Source organism: Nelumbo lutea, chromosome 3, assembly GCF_056320005.1.
Source record: "Nelumbo lutea isolate HS-2025 chromosome 3, American lotus-T2T, whole genome shotgun sequence".
Taxonomy (NCBI): Eukaryota; Viridiplantae; Streptophyta; class Magnoliopsida; order Proteales; family Nelumbonaceae; genus Nelumbo; species Nelumbo lutea.
The window spans coordinates 57778877-57792686 of NC_142686.1; the positions used below are offsets into that span (position 1 = coordinate 57778877).

The window sequence follows — 13810 nt, forward strand, 5'->3', positions numbered from 1 at the left end:
TTTTATATTAAATTTAGAATATGATTTATTACAAAATTTAATAAACCTTTTCTGATTTTAATAAATATTTTAAAAATACTAACTAGTTTATATTTTATTACTTGAAAAATATTTTATGTTTTATATTATAAAGTACTTAATTTATTCTTTTGTTTTTATTTTTTGTTAATTCTTTTTTATAAACATTTTATTTGAAATATTAAATAGAATTATTAATGGAATAATTTATATTAATATACTGTATTATATTAATATAATATACTAATATATTATATTATTAATGTACATTAGTTGACATAATAGGAAAAACAGTGTTTTCTTTTTTGCTATTTGGACCAATTTTGCTGACATTTCCGAAATATAGGAAATGTCAACTGAAATAATGTAATATTTATATTACCATCCAGTTTCATATCGGTGAGCCTCGACATCAACATATGCCAGGCGACATTAGCGAAATGTTGCAACATTTGAAACCATGGACAAAACTATTGTTGTTATTTGAATACTACAACAGTTCACTCACCACCTTACAGCACCTCCTCATCCAACCACCACGACTCAATACATACGATACCACCTAAACACACATTCAGCCGCTTTTATCAACATAAAAAAAAAAAAAAAAAAAAAAAAAAAAAAAAAAACTGGTCCAACTTCTAATAACACCACAAGCCACCATCTGATAAGAAACCCCTCTTGGAACTGCTTAGTAGAGGATTCAAACCACCATAGACATAACTAGGGGTGTCCACGGTTCGGTTAACCAAACCATGGCCTTTTTTTGTAAACTGAACCGGTGCTATTGGTTTTTCTATTTCTCCAAACCAAAATTGAACTGGTACTACCAGTTAATCGGTTAGCCGGTTTCGGTTTTTTACTAGTTCGGTTCTTAGGTTTTTCGGTTTTTTATGTTTATAATATATATTATATGAATATATGTATAATATTATATTAAAAATAATAAATGATATATAATATATTATAAATATTTTAAAAATATATAATATATTTATAAATATAATATAAGTATATATTTTTATATATATAGAATCGGTCCTTCGGTTTTTCAAAATTATAAATATTTTAAAAATTATAAATATTTTAAAATTTTAAACCGAACAGAACCGGTCCTTCGGTTTTTCAAAAATTCTAAACCGATTGGTTCGGTTAAACTTATTTTGCAGTTCGGTTCAGTTTTTCGGTTTTTTGGTTTTTCATGGACACCTCTAGACAAGATGTAAATCAGTCCTCTAATATCAAGATTAAACTTAGTGATTAGTAGAATAAAACAGATCTAAATAACTATAAAGGAGAAGAAGATGGCGAAGAGAAGAGGTAAGAGGAGTCAAAAAAATTCTCCATTCTCCTCTAACCCTATTTTATTAAGATCTAAAAATTGATGATGACAAGAATGCTCTTAAGTGGGCGGCCAGCTTGGCAGTTACATAAAGAAAAATAAACAAGAATAAATAATAGGCCAATTAAGTGTGGCCCATCAACATAAAATAAAAGATATTACAAGAGAGGATGTTAGGACCCATTCGGCCCAGTCTCTTTGCACTCCCCCTCAAGCTGAGCATAGATGTCAATCATGCCCAGCTTGCTTACATAGTGTGTCAATTTCACCCTTGGAACTCCCTTGGTCAAGATATCAGCCAATTGCTCTTCTGATGTGATGAATGGTAAACAAACTTCTCCTAAAGAGACTCTTTCCCTTATGAAATGCCTATCAACCTCAATGTGCTCAGTTCTGTCATGTTGAACAGGATTATGTACAATGTTGATGGCAGCTTGGTTGTCACAATAGAACATCATTGGTTTCTCATAGTCCACCCCCAATTCCTCTAGAAGAGATCGTAGCCATAGTAATTCTGACACACCATGAGCCATTGCCCTGTATTCTGCTTCAACTGAGGATCTAGCAACTATTGATTGTTTCTTACTCCTCCAAGACACAATATTTCCAGCAACCAGAGCACAATAACCAGAGGTGGACCTTCTGTCATCAATACGTCCTACCCAATCTGCATCAGTAAAGGCTTCCAGCTTCATGTGACCATGCTTAGCAAATAGAATACCTTTCCCTGGAGTACCTTTCAAGTAGCATAGAACCCTTTCTGCAACAGCTAGATGAGTATCTCTGCGATAATGCATAAACTGAGTAATAACACTTACTGCATAGGAAATATCTGGCCGAGTCATGCAAAGGTATAACAACTTCCCAAGCAGTCTCTGAAACACTCCCTTATCAGACGAAGGTTCACCATCTGTGCCAGAAAGCTTGTGATTAGGATCAATGAGAGTGGAGATAGGTTTAGCTCGAAGTTTACCAATTTCAGCAAGAAGATCAAGGACATATTTGCGCTGAGATATGAAGATACCATCCTTAGATCGAGCAATTTCAATGCCCAAGAAATACCTAAGATCTCCCAAGTCTTTGATTTCAAATTTAGAGTTGAGAAATCTTTTTAGTTTACTGGCCTCTTCAATGTCATTACCCGTAACCACAATGTCATCAACATAAACAATCAAGAAGGTCACCAGAGAGTCATTTCTCTTCAAGAACAATGTATGATCAGATTGTGTTTGAATGTAGCCAAAGGAGACAAGAGCAGCCCAAAATCTCTCAAACCAAGCCCGAGGAGATTGTTTGAGACCATAAATAGATTTGTGTAGTTTACACACCTTGCCTTTCATTTCTTTCCCATACACTCCTAGAGGTAGAGACATATAGACCTCTTCACGCAGATCTCCATTCAAGAAGGCATTTTTAACATCAAACTGGTGTAGGGGCCAGTCAAAAGTAGCTGCTAGAGAAAGTAAAACCCTGATTGAAGTCATCCTAGCTACAGGAGCAAATGTCTCAAGATAGTCAATGCCATACATTTGGGTGTAACCCTTAGCAACCAACCGAGCCTTAAACCTCTCAACAGAGCCATCAGAGTGATACTTAATGGTAAACACCCATTTACAACCCACTGGTTCCTTCCCTTCCGGCAAGTCCACAATATCCTAGGTATGGTTCTTAGGCAATGCATCAAGTTCAGTCATCATAGCATCCCTCCATTCAGCTTGAGATAATGCTTCCGGTACAGACCTGGGTATCACATGGGAAGAAACAGATGCAAGAAAGGAGTAGTAGGAAGGCGAGAGAAGGCTGTAAGATAAGTGTTTGGAGATACAGTGGGTTGTACACTTCCGCTTGCCCTTGCGAAGAGCAATAGGAAGGTCAAGGTCTTGGATAGTCAGAGATGGGTCAGTAGAGGGCTGACCTGTTTCCTCAGGAATGATGGGAGTGGCAATATGCTCTTCTGAAGGAGTGGAAACAACCTACACATGTTTGAGTCTTTGCATTTGGTACCACCTTTGGAGAGCAGGAGCAGAAGGAGGAGGGGGAGTGGGGATATCAGAGGTAGGTCCAGTGGAAGAGGTGGGTGGACACCCCATGATCGGACTCACAAGGGATGGGAAGAAGAACAGCTGGAGACATAGCAAATGGCTCATCAGATTTCTACCCCTCAGGAGGAATACTAAAGAAGGGAGTCAACTCGGCAAAGGTGACATCCCGAGATACAAAGCGGGTGCCACAAACTGGATCAAAACAACAATAACCCTTTTGTGTGGAAGCATATCTCAGAAATACACACTTATGAGCCTTGGGTTCAAACTTGTGTCTTTGGTGACTTTGAATATGCACATAGCAAGTACATCCAAACACACAGAGAGGAGGAGAAAAGATATCTTCATCCGGGAAGAGAAGACTAAAAGGAGTTTTAAAGCCAAGGACCCGGGAGGGCATATGGTTGTGCAGAAAGGTAGCAGTAAGAACAGCATCTCCCCAAAACTTTACAGGAACATGGGATGCACACAAGAGGGATCTGGCAACCTCAACCACATGCCTCTTCTTTCTTTCCGCCACCCCGTTTTGTTGTGGAGTGTAGGAACAAGAACTTTGATGAATAACCCCAAAAGTTTTAAGATAGGTGGAGAGGGTTCTCTCAAAATACTCCTTAGTATTGTCAGAGCGGAATATCTTGATACGAGTATTAAACTGGGTGAGGATGAGTTCATGAAAATTTTTCACAATAGCTGGTACTTCATCCCTGGATTTCATGAGAGAAATCCAAGTGTAACGCGAATAATCATCAATAAAAAGAATAAAGTACCTATAGCCCCCCATGGTTGGCATGTGATATGGTCCCAACACATCAGAGTGAACAATATGGAAAGGAGAAATTGATCTTTTATTGCTAATTGAATAGGAATGTCTACAATGCTTTGTCAGCTCACATGATTCACAATGAAGACTCGATAAAGACACTCCTTTAAACATATCTGGGAACAGATGACTCAAAGCAGAAAAAGACAAGTGACCAAACCGAAATTGACGTAATAAAATTTTGTTAACAGACTCTAACACAACTGACTCTAAGGCAACTCCATGAGGTGATCCCGAAGCTTGATCCGGTGTGTCTAGCAAATATATTCCGTTCGCCTCATGGCCACTCCCAATCATCCTCTGAGACTGCAGGTCCTGAAAAACACAATGAGTGGGAAAGAAGGTTATGCTGCAATTCATGGACTTTGTTAAGCTACTAACAGATAAGAGGTTTGTGTTAAGCTTAGGGACATGAAGAACAGAAGATAATAACAGGGTGTCAGAGGTCTTTATATCACTTTTACCAGAGATGGGGGCAAGGGAACCATCGGCAAGGGATATTTTCTCTTTCCTAGAGAGAAGGTGATATGAGCAAAAAAGGTTAGATAGACTGGTCATATGGTATGATGCACCGGAATCGATAATCCAAGGGATTTTATGATTACTGAAATTGAAGCATGATTTGCAGAAGCACAAGTACCTGAGTGAGCAAAAGCCGATGAAGATGATGTACTATTGGAGGGGTGAGCTGAAGAAACTGTAGCTTCCAGGTGATTTAGGAGCCTCCCATACTTCTCAAAATCCAGCTTCATTGCAGCCAACTGCTCAATAGTTGATTTCTCTTCACTCTCCTTACTTCCCCCTTCAGGTACTGTAGCAGCATAGCAGTCTTGGGTTTTCCCACCTGACTGCCCTTCTTAGGGTTATTATTGTTCTTAAACCTATCAGGGAGAAGTCCAGGATGAAGCTTCCAGCAGGTGTCCTTTGTATGTCGTGGTTTCTTGCAATATTCACACAACTGCTCTCTTTTCTCAGTAGGGCCCTTTGGTTTCATTCCCGCATGTGCAAAATGTTCTGTAGGTGGACTCTACAACTGAACCTGCCACGTACTCTCCTCACTACTTATCATAGCATATGCCTGTGAAAGAGTAACCTCATCCCTGGCCAAAATATTTTGTCTGATATCAAACTCAGGGGTGAGTCCAGTGAGAAACTCAAACACCCTATTTCTCTCCACCAGCTTTCTATACATTTCAGCATCCTTTTTACTCTCCCATACCACTGTCTCCATAACATCAATTTCCTGCCATAGGGATTTTAGTATAGAGTAGTAGATTGCTACACTCTTCTCCCCGTCTCAAATTTTTCACATCACTTTTCAATTTGTACGCTCTGGCTACATTCAGTTTCTGTGAATAGTTCTTGTTGTCAATTGTTTATGTATTCAGGTTTAGTACCATAAGGGTACTATTGTAATTTCTTCTTTGATTACATTGTTCGGCTGTACTAGTATAAATAATAATTGATCATTCTTTCGCCCCTTAAGTTCAATAGGGGCTTTCAGTCCTCTCGGCTCTCCTCTCCTCTCTCCCTCTCTTCTCTCCTCTTGTCTCTCACTTGCTCTTGCTCTTGCTCAACATGGTATCAGAGCAAGTCGTCTGGGCCTGAAGGGTGGTGTCAAGCAAACCTGTTGTTCAATGTCGAGTAGATAGTCTTTTCATCTCCCAGGGCTGTATCCATCGAACTGCTAGTCAGTTGTATTCAGTTCGACCCAGAAGTTGTAGAGACTTTTCATCTTCCAGCCCAGAAGTGGTATTCATTGTCGATTTGACTGTAGAGAGGCTATCATCTGAGGTTCATAGAGGGAGTTTTTTGGTTTACAGAGAGGCTATCATCTGAAGTTAAAAGAGGTATTGTTCATTTACTGTTCGGCTGCCCTACGGATTGACTGTTTATTGATTGACTGTTCAGCCGATTGATGGACTATTGAGGGACTGTTTTTTTAACAAAGTAGTTGTATTCAACTTTGTTTTGTATTCCTTTACCCCTTTGATGGACTGTTGATGTCCTAAAACAGATTTTTATATTGATCTCAGTCATTGACTGTTCGGCTATCAGACCTGCCGATTAGGGATGTGGTGAACTTCACCTGTTTTTTCTATTCTGTTGGAGGGTCATATGACCTCTATACAACTGTAGGTCATACAGACCTGATTGTGTACTGCAACTGCAGTGTTCTTTTCTTGGATTCCTACAAGACCGTAGGTTATACAGACCTGTTCCAGTACTGCAACAGTAGTGTTCAGTCTTTGCTCCCATTGAAACCATAGGTCAAAAGGACCTGTTTCTATAATAGCCGTGTACGGAAGTACTCCTTTGGTTGCTGTTTTTTAAACCAGAAATCATGAGTAGTGAAGATTCAGCCTCATCTGGAGTTTCCTCAATGCTGAATGGAATGGGTGGGGGTGACCTATCCGTTCCTATGGCTGTTGTCCCTCTTGATGGTTTAAATTACCTAGAGTGGTCAAGAGGGATCAAGTTATACGTCACTGCAAGAGGGAAGATAGGCTACATTAATGGGAGGATAAAAGAACCATCCTCCGGGAGTGCTGAATATGATAGATGGAATCAGGAGAACAGTATTGTTATGTCCTAGCTCTTGGTTTCCATGCAACCTCAAATCAGGAAGAATTTCATGTGGGCTGAAACTGCGAATGAAATCTGGGAACAAGCAAAGTCTACATATTCAGAATTGAGACACTATGCCAAAATTTATCAACTACAGGCAGCATCTTCTACTTGTAGACAGGGGGAGAGGTGTTTATCAGTCTATTACTCTGACTTAACCTCTACCTGGAAGGAGTTGGATCACTACCAGAGTGTGGATTGGAAGTGTGATGAGGATGCTAAGAAGTACAAACAGATTGTCTCTCAGCAAAGGGTGTTTGCATTCTTACATGGTCTGAATCCTATGTATGAATCTATCAGAGTTCAGATTCTCAGCTCTAAGGATCTCCCTTCTGTTCAGGAAGTCTATGCTCTTGTACAATCTGAAGAAAGAAGGAGAAATTTGATGAACAGCCCTGGTGGGGATGCTGAAGGGGGTGTATCTACTGGTGGGGGATCTTCTTCCCAGAAAGGAGATCTCTAGAAAAAAACAGAAGATAAGGAAAAATTATGGTGCACTCATTGCCAGAAACCCCGACAAACCAAAGATACCTGTTGGGATCTTCATGGGAAACCAAAATGGGCTCAAGATCTGACTAAGAAGCAAAGTTCAAAGGCTTGTAGGGAGATTGTTATACCTTTCTATGACTCGCCCAGACATTGCATATGCTGTTGGTGTCCTCAGTCAATTCATGCATGCTCCTAGGTCTTCTCATCTTGAAGCAGCAGAGAGAATCCTCTGATATTTGAAGAAGTATCCGGGTACTGGTTTGTTGTTTCAAAAGCACGAACATTTGAAAGTTGAAGTTTATACAGATGCAGATTGGGCTGGATCCCAAAGTGACAGAAAGTCTACTAGTGGCTACTGCACCTTTATAGGAGGGAACCTTGTTACATGGAGAAGTAGAAAGCAAAATGTGGTAGCTAGATCCAGTGTTGAAGCTGAATATCGTACTATGGCCCACGGGGTTGCTGAAGGCATGTGGATAAAGAATTTGTTGGGGGAGTTGGGTTTCCCAGTGACCAAACCTATAACTCTATTTTGTGATAACAAAGCAGCTATAAGCATTGCTGCCAATCCGGTGCTACACGATAGAACAAAACACATCGAAATTGACAAGCATTTCATCAGAGAGAAAGTTATCACAGGCGAAGTGTGTACCCCCTATGTCACTTCTGAGAACCAGCTTGCAGACATCTTTACAAAGGGTTTAAACCTTTCCAGACATCATGATCTTTGTGACAAGTTGGGCATGATTGATATCTATGCTCCAACTTGAGGGGGAGTGTTGTCAGTTGTTTATGTATTCAGGTTTAGTACCATAAGGGTACTGTTGTAATTTCTTCTTTGATTACATTGTTCGGCTGTACTAGTATAAATAATAATAGATCATTCTTTTGCCCCCTAAGTTCAATAGGGGCTTCCAGTCCTCTCAGCTCTCCTCTCCTCTCTCCCTCTCTTCTCTCCTCTTGTCTCTCACTTGCTCTTGCTCTTGCTTAATAGGTCTCAATTACACTGTCCCATATCTTCCTTGGCCGAAGACATCCAGAGATAGTGTTGGCTTATATGGGGTTGCATAGAGTTGACTAACCATCCTATAACAGTATAGTTCTCTTGCATCCATTTTTCAAATTCAAGGTCTGTCTCTTCGGGTTTCACCTTACTACCTATGAGATACCTGAGTTTTCCTCTACTACAAACATAGATTTTTATAGATTGTGCCCAAGCAAGATAGTTCGTTCCATCTAGCTTAATTGTGGTAACACCAGTCAAAATGGAATCTACTGAGGTAGGTCCAGAAACTGGCACCTGCTTGAAATCACTTCCGTATGGCTCCATTAATTAAACGGAAATCAAAGAACAGAAATTTTGACTATGTAAACTTACTTGAAGTCAAACCAAAACTCGGGTGCTTCAAAAATTAGGGTTTTGCTCCGTCCAACAGATGAGAGGAAGAGAGAAGATGCTGCCGCACCTACCAGACTAACCCAAACTCTTCCAAACCTGAACCGCCCTACTTTAGCAGTCACAAGACACCTTCCAAGCACAAATCGCCACACTCGAGCTTCACCTTTCCTGGTAACCTCGAAAATTTCTAGTCGGCTAGCGTTTCGGGCAGTAGCAGAACAGCATCACTTCTTGGCAAAATCTAGCCAGAACTAAACTCTCCAAACCCTTCTACCAACTAGGCAAGTGATTCTCTATACTATAGAGAACCTATCTCTCCATACACTCTCTTGATTTTAGAGCGTACAGGAACGAAGAAAAAGAAGGAAGAGGAGCTAAACCCGCTTTGATACCAAGATGTAAATCAGTCATCTAATATCAAGATTAAACTTAGTGATTAGCAAAATAAAACGGATCTGAATAACTGTAAAGGAGAAGAAGATGGCGAAGAGAAAAGGTAAGTGAAGAAGGAGTCAAAATGGCGAAGAAAAATAGACAAGAATAAATAACAGGCCCATTAAGTGTGGCCTATCAACATAAAATAAAAGATATTACAAGAGAGGCTGTTAGGGCCCATTCGGCCCAGTCTCTTTACAAGACATAACCACACAACCACTAGGGCTGTCACACATGGTGACAGCAGTCCAGAAACCACCAACTAGGGCTGCCGCACTCCTCTCTCACCTGTAATCCAGACCATATTAATTTTGGGAACACCAGAATAGGTTACCGCAGCTCTCTATAGATTGTCGCAGCCTTCTCTCACCCTTAATCCAGGTTGCGCGCCCCAGAAAACAAAAATGAAAGAAGGGGAGAATGACTGATTGCAGTACCAAGAACTTGAAGTTGTATAGTCTTCTTCCCTCCTGTTTATTTCTCTGATACCATGTGTTGATAGCTCAGTTGAACCAGGTTCAGAGAGAGAGCAGAGAAAGAGAGAGGAAGAAGGAGAAAAGAGAAGAAGAAGGAGAGTACTGTCGATTTGAGAAGTCAAAGAGACTCTCCCAGCCGACCATATATATATATATATATATTGTCAATACAAGATACAATGTCTAATATGCCCCTACTTAAGTATTGGATATGTAACTTAACACAGTACCAAACAGACAAAGCATATCTTAACTTATGATAAAAGACAGAAGTTCCCTTCCTTAGCCGACTCTAACAAAATTGATTTAAACCTCATCAGATCGATTCAAAGAATTTCAGAAAAATGTGCAAAAGGTTCCAAATAAATGCCTTTATTGATCTGTGGAAAAAGAGTTTTGATTGGGAAAGCCACACTGGTGTCTTCTATTGCACTCACAAGTCTAGTTGCTGCTCTGATACCATCTTAGTCCCTGCGATGTTGTTCTCAAACATGCCAAAAAGATTAGGATGAAAGGAGAGTCTAAAAAGTGTCTACCTCTCCATAAAGAATGTTATTATAAAATAAAGGTGGGGAATTACAATTCTGCCCCCTCAGTAGAATACAAAAGGAAACAAAGAAAGGTAAAACATTTACAATACCCCTCAAACTTACAAAATTACAACATTACCCCTCAGGCTGTCTACAGAATGACCCAGATGTGCAATTATTTATTAAGCTCAAAGAAATCTTAGGCATGACATGATCAAATCTGCTTGGTCATAAAGGAACTAAAATGTGTATATATATATATGTTCTCTTTACATCTGATATTTCCTTGGATTGCACAGTATGCAGGATCAGCATGGGATGAACTTAAGCACATAAGGCAATCTGTTGGGTTTTTGGTATGTATATTTTCTTGTTTGAAGCATCATTTGATGAAAATTTAAATATGCATTGGGTTTTTAAACTAGAAAAGGACATTCAGAGAATTGTTTGAAACAATTACTTTAAAGTAAATACCTATATTAAATTTACAAAAGAACATTCAGTGCTTGAAGCATGGTGTTTGACTGTTGAATGTTCACTTTACTCAATTCCTTTCTTTTTAGAGTCCTGACAAACAGTTTATTTTCAACTGATACATACAGTTTACTGTCATACAGTTCATCATTTGTTGAAGCGTGGTTTTCTTCTTTTTCTTTTTAGTTTGATTGCATACAGACTATTTGTGTCTTTGGTGTTTGGTGTTTATTCTAACCTCTAATTTTAATTTTCTTCTATTCAATGTCTGTTACCTGTTAAAGAAAGTAATAACACCCTTAACCGCCTCTACGTATAAATTGCTCCCACCTCCTTGTTTTCGAAATTATTTGAATTAATTTCTTTTCCAGGAAACTGTCATTTGGTCCTTATTTGTAGACTGTTCCTCTCCTCATTATCTTGCTTCTGTACACGTGTTCCTCTATCCTCTCTCCCTCCACATGTACACCACCCCACCACCTCACCATCATCTTCAACCTTGTTACAACCCTTCCACAGTGATGCTTCAAGTTTTGTCGCCAACCAGATCTTGCTCCACAGACCATCGAAGAACACATCAATCGATCAAGGGGCATCCTCCGGTATCACCACTATGATCTGAGCTCTTGTAACATGCAGGTTGATGATATTAAGTATTCCTCCCAAGCCCATTACTACTCTATCAAGAATATGCTCCCTACATATATTGAAGGGAATCCCCAGCAGCTTTATAATAAAACTTCATTTATTTTCTTCTAGTTGCATGAGGTATGCCATTTTTCCACCATAACCAGGCCTATCTCAGTCCCAACTGTTGAAAACTCTGCATTCTCTTCCCTAATCATGTAGCCTTCCTATCGTCAAAGGGCATAAGGATCACAGCAGTCCTAATATTGAGTTGCTCCACAACCGACTCCAGTATTCCTGTCCAATCTGTCACTTCATTACCTGCCGTAATTACCAATCTCTGTTCCCAATGACCTACCACTGCATCCTACATCATCTTTTTAATCTTGCGTGAACCAGTTATAGAAATTGGTGATTTTTGCTTCACGACTCTCTCCAGTTCATCGCTGTTATGATTTGTACTATCCGATCCCCATTAGATTCTAAACATTTATCTTCATTATTGATGATGTATGAACCAGTTATGGTGGTTTTTGTTCTTCATGACTCTCTCCCTTCAGTTCATCACTGTTATGGTTTGTATTATCCGAGCCCCCATTAGATTCTAAACATTTATTGTCATTATCCATGAGTCTCTGTTGCTTCATCTTGCCCTCTTTTATCTTCAACATAACTTCCTATATTTTATCTGGAAAAAAAAGTTTCCAAACTCCTCTCTCTCTCTCTCTCTCGCTACACTCCTATAGCTTATCTTCAACAACTCTTCTTGTTGCTGTTTCATGAATAAATGCGACCAATGAGTTTATTCAGGAATACACATTGAATGCTGAGATACGCATAGAAGTTTTATTAACTCTTGTGTTGCATCCTTCACATCTAGACAAGCACATCCATTATTTCTTTTTCTCGTTTAATTGGCTTCTTCTGTTGATCTGCAGGTTATACACCAGAAGTCTAGAATTTCGTATGATGACATCACCAATGACCTCTGCCCAGTATCTCTCTCTCTCTCTCCATCCACTTATGCATCTTATCTTCAATGCATCTTTCTACCTAAATTGTAATTGGTGCCTGCTTTTCCAGATTTTGACTGTCGAGCAGCTTTATAGAATATGTACATTGTACTGGGATGACAACTACAATACTCCAAGTGTTGATCCAGCTGTAAGTTTTAACATTACTGATTCTCTTTTCTTTTTACAGTTTATTGTCAACTGGTTGTATATTTTGAGGCTTCTATTTCCTATAAGAGTTCCAAATTTTTATTATTACCTTTCTACAGGTCATTTCTAGCATGAAGGAGATGATGACGGAGGACTCCAACAATGATGTTAGCAACTCCTTTTTATTGGATGAGAATTCCAGGTGAAAAGTTTTCCTCTCCATTGCAGAACAGTAAACTAGGCAGCTCGTTTTCTATTAACACATGCCTGTTTAATGCAGCATTCCCTTCTCAGTGGAAGAGATATCAAGTTCTATGCAAGAGAAGGAGTTTGCATACGTGAAACCTGCAGCAGTACTTCTTGAGAATCCAGCTTTCCAATTTTTACAGGAGTGAGGCTGTTCTCAACCAATTCTTTTCTCGCTGGAATATTTTACAACTCAAAGGTAGAAAGTAAATCCCCAGTCTCTTCAGTATGCCTTCATTTAATGTAAATTCTCCCTTTGTTCCTCTTTTTTCATCATATATTATTTTTCTCTGCATCCATGCCCTGCTGTAAAATTATTCTTTGAATTTAGATTTTTGTAAAATGCCTAGGGTGATTCAGAATAGTTAAGAGGGGTAGGATAGATTTTGTTTTCCTTTTGATCGATGCACCATTTTTTGTTTTATTTTCTTTTCGGTATTGGGGCAGCATTCTTTGTAAGGAGGTTAGGAGGCAAGCTTACTGTTGGTGGGAGGTGTCAATCTTGTTCCCCCTGCCCTCCCAATTTTCATTGTATAAAGCGTCAAATACGTGACCACATTTATAGGAGAATTCTTTGGTTCCTAATTTTTTGTACACCTTGTATACACTCTGGATGGATTCTTTACAACAAAGCAAGCAGGCTTGTAAAAAAGAATATGTATTACTGTCACTTGCTGTTACTTTATCACTCAATTGAAAAGGAATTGATTTGTTTCAGATGGGATATTTGTTTGTTTCCTTTAAAGGCTTCCACGCTGAGTTAGCCTTATGTGAACTTATGTAGCATGTGCAAACAAGCAAAGGATAATGTGAGTAGCTTCTCAATAATATAGATGGCAATTAGTCTTTTATTCATTGACATTGAGCCCCGAGTATCTTTGGTTAAAGTGGATTACTGATGCGCTAGTGTTAGCAAATATACGGGAATGACTCTTTGATTTAAAGATATCCTAGTCAGGTCCTGTCTTCTTTTTACCTGGCTTCCTTTTCATATTATTCCTGTTTTGATGAGTTGAGGTTTCTCTCTAAATGTTTTCAAAGTTGCATGCATATTTTATTCCACCATAAATTGGAGATCCTACATAGCTTTAGGAGCCTAGTGTAGCAACCGGGATTCAAAC

General features: G+C 39.1%; 1 protein-coding gene across 1 annotated transcript in view; it reads left to right on the forward strand.

Moving 5' to 3' along the window:
- Positions 1–13406, forward strand: part of LOC148865147 (myosin-6-like) — a 149485-nt gene extending 136079 nt beyond the window's left edge. Inside the window, exons 35-39 of the mRNA XM_088981329.1 lie at positions 10479–10535; positions 12219–12275; positions 12364–12444; positions 12563–12645; positions 12724–13406. Of these exons, the coding sequence (XP_088837455.1) occupies positions 10479–10535; positions 12219–12275; positions 12364–12444; positions 12563–12645; positions 12724–12838 (393 nt within the window). The 3' untranslated portion in view covers positions 12839–13406. The remainder of the gene's footprint in view (positions 1–10478; positions 10536–12218; positions 12276–12363; positions 12445–12562; positions 12646–12723) is intronic.
- The last annotated feature ends 404 nt before the right edge of the window (positions 13407–13810 follow it).